Here is a 10,864-nt window from a genome sequence, read left to right as displayed (position 1 = left end):
GAATGAAGGGATCGTGTTAATCCACTCTTCGTGTCCGCAGGTCTTCTGTGCTCTGTGGCGGATTACGCAGATGTGTTCAGCCTGTTCCACAAGTCTTCAACTACACCGTGAGTTCGGGGAGTAGCGGCAACAATTTTTGCGATCCTTTAAGCAGCTTCTTCTAAAGACGGGCTGCTTTATACCGTAGTTATATTTTATCTCAATTTTATCCTTCGCCTCGCCACTTCCATTCGCATTTCATGGAATTCAAAGTTGAAACTCTTGGGGAGAATCATGGTGCCGCGGGTGAAACTGCTTGTTGGTGAGTAAATATAAAAAAACGCACATAAATATAATGTTTCATTTTATTGTTATGACCGAGTAACGTCTTGGGAACAATACATGCATGATTTCCTTTAAGTTTAAGCCATATTCGTATATTTAATGTGTTATTCTGTTTGCATGTTCACACGAAAACAAGTATCACTAAACCTAAAGTGGCAGTTAACATGTAAACATACACTTGTAATAGTGGTGATAACGTTGCAAAAGGCATAGATAGATTAAAAGCACTATTTAACAGTATATAAACAATATACAGTATATAAACAATGTACAGAGTATACTGTACATTGGAGTGGTATTTGAACATTTAAGAACTGTATAAACATTATTCTTGTCTCATTTTGCAGTTGTTGCAAGTCTTGTCAATCTGGGATTTTCTGGAGCACCAACAGCACCACCAAAGAGAGCTGTAGGTAATTATCTCTCATTTGCAATGACCTCTTAAGTAAGCAAGAAGGGCATTGTGATCTCATGCAAAAGTAGTTGATTTGATTGTAGATTGTTTTTTATATATCTTTTAATAAAGTAATGCTTTGTCTCTTCAGTTAAAAACAATTCAGGTGTGACGCCGACAGGGTTGTGTGGTGCTTGGATCAAAGAACCTGATGGAGGGCTTTTCACATCTCCTAACTATCCTGAAAAATATCCTCCTGACCGAGAATGCATATACATAATTGAAGGTTAGCAAGCTTCCATTTTGACCGTTTTTAATCAGTAACATCTGCATATCTAACTAGAGGTTTTAATTATGTCATAGCTTCTCCAAGGCAATGCATTGACCTGTATTTTGATGAAAAGTATGCCATTGAGCCATCGTGGGAGTGTAAGTTTGACCACATTGAACTCAGGGATGGCCCCTTCAGCTTTTCTCCTATTATCGGACGTTACTGTGGACAAGAGAGCCCGACCTATGTTAGGTCCAGCGGACGATACCTTTGGATAAAATTTGTGGCAGATAGTGAACTAGAAGCCACTGGATTTTCAGCTCGGTACAATTTCACCCAAGGTAAGAGTTGTGTTTTTGTCATCAGTATATGCATTTGTCTATCCACCAAGTATTTATCAGTTTCTTAATGCAAGTTTATGTAAAACCTCATGATCACGTCCAATATGCTTTGAGAATCTTGTACTTCAATAGAACAACATCTGACCGTCTGTAAAAAGAGTCACATGATCATTGTCACAAATTTACTTGATTAGTTACCTGGAAAATAGTGCAGAATCTGATTTCTTAATCATTTTACATCTTGTTTTAAAATGGTTTAAATGTTACAGGTTTAAATTCATTACAAATTGAATAGCAGATTTTGTGGTCTCAAACTTTTGGACACTGTATCTATTCTGAAACGAAACGTATATACAGTTATAATATTGGTTTTGTACTGGTGGTTTATTCCTCCGTGTTTTGGTAAATGCTGTGTTCTCTGCTCAGGTCAGATGGCCCTGCATTTGTAGTGCAGGCACACATGAAGCAGCTGAGTGGGGGAGGTTTGTGATGTCTCTGATCCCAGTTAATGAAAGCTTGTCTTCAGAGGAGCACACTCAGTCTGCCCCATGTCCTGAGCTCTGTCCTCCTAATTCAGCTTCTCCAAATCCTATTCCAAATCTATGGGATGGCCAAAAAAATTTGCTTTATGCAATACTGTTGGGTTGCAAAAGGTCATAATTCTTTTGTCAAGATATTTTTGAATCCATATTTCACATCATTCAATGAATAGCCAAAGTGAAAATGGAAGTGAGTGTTTTTTTGACTACTCGACTGAGGTTTGGGACAGATGTGATGTCTGTCTTGTCTAAAGTTGGCTGGTCTTCCTGATTATGTGATGTTTCTTAAATTCTGATTACACCAGTGTTCATTACAGCTGCCTAATATACACTGAACAGCAGTGCTAATCTCTTTAGATTTTGGTAATGAAGCCGGGTCATAGGAGGAGAGGACCAGCAATCACATTTTTGTCCTGAGCCCCTGTTGAAATTGATCGACAAGCCTGTAATTTAAAGAAGCATAAAAAATACATGCATCATCCATCAGCAAAGATATGACATCTACAAGCTGTGGAAACCCAACCAAAATTGCTATTTATTTACTTAATTTTTTAAACAAAAACTAACATTTTTCAAATCTTACCAAATGTACTTTTGTAACGACTAAGAGATGTATGAATGGTTATATTACCAAAAATATATATAATAATAATCAATGAAAATAAATGATCAATTTTTTTTTACTGTAAAATATCATTCTGCACATCATAAATCAGAGATTTATTAGAGACCTACATCCATGCGTCCGGTTACATCAGCATAAAGAATAATCTTAGCCAAGCTGTACCAGAGGTAAGAAAACACGAGAGGATTACTGTGAATCCCTGAATGATTTTTCACCAAAACTCTAAAGGACTCTGAAATATCCTGGTGAATTTTTTGGAAATGATATTAGATCTAGATAGACATGATAAAGAAAGGCTATTACCTGTTTAAACTTGAAATACTGTACATAAATAAAATTAATTCAAACAGGCTCCGATAAACACACCTACATCTTGTTACTTTGCTTCCTGTCACACTGGGCAGCCTAATCTGTGTGAGGCTGGTGCAGGGATTATTTAATCCACGTACAATCATGACTCAAGCCTCAGGACATCATTCTCATTCCCTAATCCTATGTGTTTCAGTTATTATGGTAAAAGAAAATAAATGATTATGCTGGGACAGAAGTTCCTCAAGGTCAGGGAGAGAAGTCAACCATGTGCTTTATTTTTCTGTGTTTGTCTTTCAAACCATCAGTCAAATAAAATTCCATCTGTTTTTAAATATTTCCTATGTTCTTAGGAAGAAATAATGCAGTCTATACACTACTGTTCAGAGGTTTGGGGTCAGTAATAGATTTTAATGTTTATAAAAAGAAGTCTCTCCAAGGCTGCATTTATTACAAAAATACTGTACATATTATGAGTACAAATTAAAACTATAATTTATTCCTGTAATGGCACAGCTGAATTTTCAACAGTGATTACTCTAGGCTTCAGTGACACACGATCCCTCAGAAATCATTCTAATATGCTAATTTGGTGCTCGACTTTAACATTTCTTATTATTATCAATGCTGAAAACAGTTGTGCTGCTTAATACATTTGTAGAAACCATGATCCATTTTCAGGATTCTTTGATGAATAGAAAGTTCAAAAGAACAGCATTTATTTGATTTTTTTTATTTATTTTTTTGCATTACAAATGTCTCTACTGTCACGTTTGATCAATTTAAAGTGTCCTTCCTGAATAAAAGTCTTACTGACTCCAAACATTTGGACAGTAGTGTAAATGCACTGTTTTATACTGTATGCTGGTGTCCTTACTGGCATGACTTACTTTTCTAAACCAACTTCCGATCATTTGATCATTTTGGATAACCAGTGTTTTTGCTGGTAAACAGCATGGCATAAACCAGCCTTTAAATTCACTCTGATCTGTCTTTTCAATGGCAAGAAGCCACCCCTTTTGATATTTAGGACAATTTTTATGTCGCTTATGTGAATATGAAATCACTTGTGAGTTTGTAGGTTACGTGACCTTGTAAACTAAACAGATTAAGGCCTTATAAAAATCCTTAATCACTCACTCTCCTCTGCCTGCTTTGCAGATCCTGATTTCAAAGACCTTGGAGTTCAACAACCTCTTCCTAGTGAGTGAAGTGTTTTTTTTATTTAATTGATCTCCTCTGCATAATAAAACCACTTCACAATGATACATGACTGTGCTTTCATGTTGTAGTTTGTGAATTTGAGATGAGCGGGCCAGAGGGAATTGTGGAGTCCGTAATGGTTACCAAAGAGGGCAAAGCATTGCAGACAGAGGCTGTAGACTGCAGGTGGTTCATAAGAGCTCCTCCTGGCTCGAAGGTAAAACTCTAACTTTACTTAATGAAATTAAAGCCCAGCATGGTGGCCTAGGGCTGATCTTGTTACTCTCCACTATGTAAGGACCTAAATCATAAAAAATAAATTAAAATATAAAATGATCTCCTAAGAACATTGATATAAATGTGCCTCTTCTTATAGATCTATTTGCGTTTCCTGGATTATGAGATGCAGAACTCAAACGAGTGCAAGCGTAACTTTGTGGCAGTGTATGATGGGAGCAGCTCAGTGCAACACCTGAAGAATAAATTCTGCAGCACGGTGGCCAATGACGTGATGCTGCTGACTTCATTAGGTGTGATTCGCATGTGGGCCGATGAGACCAGCCGCAGGAGCCGATTCCGTATCCTCTTTACCACCTTCCATGAGCGTGAGTCATTCAGTCTTTTTTTTTCAATCTTAACACATTTCAGTAGCACATATAGATTTCTTTCTAGCCTTAAAGTCGTGATTAACCTCTTATTTTAACTCCATATTTGGACTAACACATTATTATATGTACTGAGTCACTTCAGCAATTTTAGTGTCTCTTGTGGTTTCTTCTATAATTATTATCATTTTGCTCTGCTCTTCAGCTCCATGTGAAGGAGATGCTTTCTTCTGTCATAGCAACATGTGCATTAACCACACTTTGGTGTGCAATGGTATTCAAAACTGCGTCTATCCTTGGGATGAGAATGGTTGCAAAGGTATATAATCACATATTCAAAAGTAATACATTAATAATTCACTTACGTTGAGCACATTAAAGGGATATTCTACCCAAAAAATAAAAATGATGTCATCATCTCATGCCTTTCCAAACCTGTATGACTTTCGTGAATTTTGTGGAACACAAAAGAAAATATTTTGAGGAAGGAACAAAAGAAAATATTTTTTTCATATAACGAAAGTCAATTGGGATCCATTGGATGGACAAAAAACACATATTTTCAAAATATCTTTTGTGTGTGTGTGTGTGTGTGTATGTTGTTTTGATCTGTATTTGGATACCTGCTATCTTTCCAAATTGCTGAAATATCAGCCATTGGTTGAAGCCATCCATCAACTTGACTATCATTGTAAGTTAATTACCCTAGTATTTGGAAGTTTAGGTCATGTGCACAAGAATGTGATTAAAGGACTGCAGTTGAGTGGATTGCAAAAAAAGAAAGCAAAAAAACTCGCAAAATTTTGTTCAGTTTCAGCCACTATAGGGAGTATGCAAATATGGTAACAAAGATGTTTTGTCTATCCTTGAGTGTTGAATGTTAGCCATGTGTACCTGTCATCTTGCAAACTGACTTCCCAAGGTATTTGGATTCAGTTTTTGTTGCTTGTCTTGTGGATCCAAATAAAAGAATATAAAATGTGTGTGTGTGTGTGTGTGTGTGTGTGTCTGTTCCACAGAAGAAAGAAAGTCACACAGGTAAATTATGAGAGCATTTACATTTTCGAGTAAACAACACTTCATGTTTTTGGGAAAGCAATACTTTTTTGAGAAATCAATCATTTTTATTCAGCAAGGACACATTCAAATCATTGATCAAAAGTAACAGTAAAGACATGTTTAATAATACAAAAGATAAATTTTCTTAAATGTATAATGGTTCCTACAAAAATATTAGAATACTATATTAGAAGGATTTCTGTAGGATCATGGTATATGGAAGACTGGAGAAAATTCAGCTTTCACTGCATCAAATTAAATTACATTAGAAATTTTTTTCAAATAGAAAACAGTTATTTTAAGTAATAATATTTCACAACATTTACTGTATTTTTGATCAAATAAATGCAGCCTTGGTAAGCACAAGAGCCTCTTTCTTTCAAAACCATAAAAAAACTTACCAACCCAAAACATTTTTACTGTAGTAAATATATATATATTTTTTTTTCCTAAATTTAAAACAATGTGCCTCATACAATATTTATGCTCCTTTCATACAGAGAAAAGAAAAGCCAATATCCTCGACGGTCTCGACAACACTAATGTGACCATTATTGGCGTGACCTGCGGATTGGTGATTATCCTGCTCACCGTGTCGATAATCATTCAAATAAAACAGCCACGGAAGAAGTACATAATCCGCAGAGATGAATTTGATCCCACCTTGCTGCACGAGGCCTTTGAACCCCCACACTATGAGCTGTGCACGTTACGGCAAGCAACCTCATCCGATGGTGAGGTTTTACCTGAAGACTTCCCCAAACTGCAGCGCACCTCCTCCAAATGCATCCACGGCCACCACTGTGGCTCCCAGGTGTCCAGCGCTCGAGGCAGCCGCAGCGATCTCAGCCTGCGAGATGCTGCAGCTATTCTCTCAGAGATGGAGCCATCTGCACAACCCCCCTTCCCTATGCAAGCCACCCCTACTAGCCGTAGGAATATTCTAGTGATGAAGCACAGCTACTCGCACGATGGGGCTGAAGAGTGCGACCTGGATGATGAACTTTATGATGCGCCCACCACCAGCCGTGGGCGAGCTGCAATGGACAGAACTGTGCATCGGTCAGTATCCAATGACTTTTGATGGTTTTCCATGCACGTCAACCCAGCTTTTGGATAGACTGTTTCTTTATTGTCCTATTTGTCTTCCTTTTTATTTGTAGTAGTCATGCACTTGTTTATTAAGTTTGTTGACAGACAAGATTTCCTTGTCTAGTCACTCCATTTTCACCATTTTGTATCCATAAAGGATTATGGATCAAAAAACATAATGAGACATAATGTGAACCATAAAACTGTATTGTTGTTAGTTTTCTTTTCCTGTTTTGAATATGACTAGTCCTAGGCTGCCTAGTCCATATAATTTGATGACTGTTATGCACTTTTGTTTTAATCCTAATCTTGAGGTGCTGTATGATATTAGGACACTCAATCATTGCATATGTTTAATGTAAATATTTTGATTTGTGCTGTTTGGTGTGGGTATTATTTAAAACATTTCATATCATTACTGCTATAGCTATTTTCATCTTTGTGTCTTGTGATGTGGGACAGGCTTCGCTCTTACCTTGAGCTGTGTGGTTTAATTTAATTGTGTTTTGATTGTGACTTAATTTATTTGTATTTTCATTGCTTTTATGCCTATGCGAGAACATTTGTGCTTCTTTTATACTTTGTTACCCTTCATGCTCCACTTTTCATTCTCATATCACACTACTGCTAAAATTACAAACAAGTACGATTGTTATACTGTGTCTCATCTTATTGCATTTTTATTATAAAATGTGATCTAGAACAAAAATGTCTTTAAAAAGTGCCTTTCCATTGGATGCATCCTCTTTCCTTGCATATTGGTAACATTTTAAAGTGGTTGTAGGCATGCGAACACTTCTAATATTGCCAGCCTCGTCATAATAATATTTAAATACTATAAAAGTACCGTTTTCATTACAATTGTCATTTTAAGTTGAAAAACAGCAGCAGCCAGCCAGAGATGCGTAATGAGCGCACACATTGGGGTTTGTGAGTACATCCGCATAATAGTGCCTCCCTCTGGTATATCAAAGTAATTGCAGGAGATAAACTTTGATCACTATTTAAAAATGACAGTATAAAAGTACTGTTAATGAACAGGCTATAAATCTTGAACCCACCAATCGTTAGGTTTCTTCAAGTCATTTTTATTATCTCATGAATTAATCATATTTGTGTGTCCGTCTGTAGTAAGTGACAGTCAGAGAGCGGAACGGATGTTGCTTCTGTCTGTCGTCGGACAATTAAGGAGATGCACCGATTCTCATGTTTTCGTCTCGTGAAAAGTTCTGTGGTTGTTTATAATATATATATATAGACAGTATAAGTGTCTGTATGTTGCTCATTACGTGCACAACTGACCGATTTTAATTGCAAATTTGTGAAAAGCTGCGTGCTGTCAGACAGTGAGGAGGAGGTCAGCTGATGAGTCCCGATGCTTTCATTTCAGGATGTCTGACTTTGGCACAGAGTCAAATCCCTCCACAGAGACTTATAAGCAGGGATCAGCTGGTGAAAGTGCTTTTAAAAAACGACTCGGTATTATTGCAACTTGTGTCGTCGGAGGGTCATTGGTCGCTCTGTATGCAGTGACTGGACCGTTTGTTGCACCAGCACTGAGGAAAGTATGTCTCCCATTTGTACCTGCAACAAGGACACAGATTGAAAACGTACTTAAGGTTTTGAAAACTAGATCAGGGTCTCTGGTGGATATCGGCAGCGGAGATGGACGAATAGTGAGTTTCTATTGACTCTTTTATATCCATTTGTTTTAGTAAAGAAATTAAGAATTTATGTATGTATGTATTTGCGTTTTTAATATATGACAAAGACTTTTTTTATACATTTTCTCAGAGATGCGAAGAAATTATATCTTCATAAGAATATTTGATGTTCACTTTTAAAGCCCCCCCTGTTGATTTGATTTGGAACAAACAGTGCCATGTAAAAATCATAGTATATGAAAAAAAAATTATAAAATACAGTGGTATATATCAGTATTACAATACAACTGTATAATGTTATTGATGTTAGTTGATCACAGTTTGTTAATCTGTTAACAGTCCTAAAAATCTTGTTCCTCTGTGTGTCTGGTTTGGTCTAGGTTATCGCTGCAGCAAAAAGTGGCTTCAAGGCAGTAGGATTTGAGCTGAACCCATGGCTGGTCTGGTACTCCCGTTACAAAGCCTGGAGGGAAGGTGTTCATCACAACACATCTTTTTATATTTCTGACCTTTGGAAGGTGAAAACAGACAGTTCAATCATAATCTAAATGTGGATCTTACATTATATTTGTAACTAAGTATTTACAGATCGATACAATCTGCATGTAATCATGGCACATGTGTTAGAAGTGTTATTAGTCTCTTAAACTGTCTTCTTTCATAGGTCAGTTTTTCAGAGTACTCCAACGTGGTCATCTTTGGGGTTCCTCAAATGGTATGATCGTATGACTAATTACATATAATTATATATATATAAACATACATTCAATATTTTACATTAACATTAAGGTTGTTTTCTCCACAGATGGAGCAGCTTGAAGTCAAGCTCCAAAGAGAGCTCCAGAGTTCAGCCAAAGTAGTAGCTTGTCGCTTTCCATTTCCCACTTGGACTCCTGATGATGTCGCTGGAGAGGGAATTGATACTGTTTGGGTTTATAATGCCAAGACATTCAAACCTCCCATCAGAAATGATAAAGACAGTGAAAGACAAGAACTAGCGACAAACTAGGAAAACTAATTTCTTTAGAGAGGCTTTTCTTTCTTTACAATATTGACAAACATTTTGTCTCTCATGTAAGCTTGAAAAATACTACCTATTTTGGCTGCATATTGTTCCTAATTAAATATCCCTTTGTTTTAGTAAAGAAAATAAGAATCCGTTTGTTTTTTCTGCATTTATATTATATGATAAAGAAAACGATTTTATGTATTTTCTCAGAGGTGTGGAGTTAATTAAGTAAAAGTTAGGGGTGTAAAGATATTCAAACCGAACTGAAAAACCGCGATACACCACCCATGATATGCATCAGGGTACTCTTGGTACGTACCTCGGTCCGCCCCAGCCCTTGCGCGTGTCACTCAAATACTGATTTCACTTTCAAGACTTGCGTTTGAACTGACAAACTAACACAAAATGTCAACATGCCTGTCTTTGTGAGTCTCCTTGCAAACATTGTTGGTCATGTCTTAAGTGAACGGGAACAGTCGAGAAAGATGATGCATGTGTATCAGTATCAGTGTACTGGATCTGTGAATCATGTCTTAAAGGAACAGCAGTCTATTCCTGCTTTCTGTGTTTTTAATGGTAAACAACAAAAGACATAGAAATCACTCACTTCTCTTGAAATAGCTTTTGTAACTTCAACAAGGATCCTTTCATTTATACAGTGAAATATGCACTGTTATTTTACATTTGTTTACTTTCAAATTTCTGTTCCTGAAAATTACTGTTAAACACCTGAACAACTGTTTATTTTATGTGTATCTTTGCTCTATCATCAGGGTACTCTTGGTACGTACCTCGGTCCGCCCCAGCCCTTGCGCGTGTCACTCAAATACTGATTTCACTTTCAAGACTTGCGTTTGAACTGACAAACTAACACAAAATGTCAACATGCCTGTCTTTGTGAGTCTCCTTGCAAACATTGTTGGTCATGTCTTAAGTGAACGTGAACAGTCAAGAAAGATGATGCATGTGTATCAGTATCAGTGTACTGGATCTGTGAATCATGTCTTAAAGGAACAGCAGTCTATTCCTGCTTTCTGTGTTTTTAATGTTAAACAACAAAAGACATAGAAATCACTCACTTCTCTTGAAATAGCTTTTGTAACTTCAACAAGGATCCTTTCATTTATACAGTGAAATATGCACTGTTATTTTACATTTGTTTACTTTCAAATTTCTGTTCCTGAAAATTACTGTTAAACACCTGAACAACTCTGTTTTTTTTATGTGTATCTTTGCTCTATTGTATTTATTTGTGCTGTTGCATTTAGTTTGATTATTTAATATTATTTTTATCTTACCATAGTCCTCTTTTCCCTGAACATAGCACATACCGAACCGAACTGTGACCCTAAAACCGCGAATAGAGCCGAACTGTGAGCAATCTGAATCATTAATGTCAACATGCCTGTCTTTGTGAGTCTCCTTGCAA

The 10,864-nt window shown here is 36.6% G+C and overlaps 2 protein-coding genes across 3 annotated transcripts; both read left to right on the top strand.

Moving 5' to 3' along the window:
- Positions 1–6,933, top strand: LOC107550699 (neuropilin and tolloid-like protein 1). 2 transcript variants are annotated; one of them, XM_016232045.1, is made up of 9 exons: positions 1–301; positions 672–733; positions 870–1,004; positions 1,082–1,330; positions 3,965–4,006; positions 4,096–4,223; positions 4,383–4,611; positions 4,817–4,930; positions 6,171–6,933. In XM_016232045.1, the coding sequence occupies exons 1-9, from the start codon at positions 240–242 to the stop codon at positions 6,752–6,754; spliced, it is 1,605 nt and encodes a 534-aa protein (XP_016087531.1). In that variant the 5' UTR covers positions 1–239; the 3' UTR covers positions 6,755–6,933. The 2 variants fall into 2 exon arrangements, with proteins under 2 accessions (XP_016087531.1, XP_016087532.1); XM_016232046.1 differs by having other exon boundaries at positions 672–737.
- A 989-nt stretch (positions 6,934–7,922) lies between these two features.
- atpsckmt (fATP synthase c subunit lysine N-methyltransferase) lies at positions 7,923–9,857 on the top strand. The gene is made up of 4 exons (XM_016232043.1): positions 7,923–8,438; positions 8,807–8,944; positions 9,091–9,141; positions 9,232–9,857. The coding sequence occupies exons 1-4, from the start codon at positions 8,154–8,156 to the stop codon at positions 9,433–9,435; spliced, it is 678 nt and encodes a 225-aa protein (XP_016087529.1). The 5' UTR covers positions 7,923–8,153; the 3' UTR covers positions 9,436–9,857.
- Positions 9,858–10,864: the final 1,007 nt, after the last annotated feature.

Source organism: Sinocyclocheilus grahami, unplaced genomic scaffold (genome assembly GCF_001515645.1).
Source record: "Sinocyclocheilus grahami isolate Dianchi unplaced genomic scaffold, SAMN03320097.WGS_v1.1 scaffold406.1, whole genome shotgun sequence".
Taxonomy (NCBI): domain Eukaryota; kingdom Metazoa; phylum Chordata; class Actinopteri; order Cypriniformes; family Cyprinidae; genus Sinocyclocheilus; species Sinocyclocheilus grahami.
Note: the sequence above shows the minus strand (reverse complement) of the source record. Positions and strands in the feature narration are given on the sequence as shown.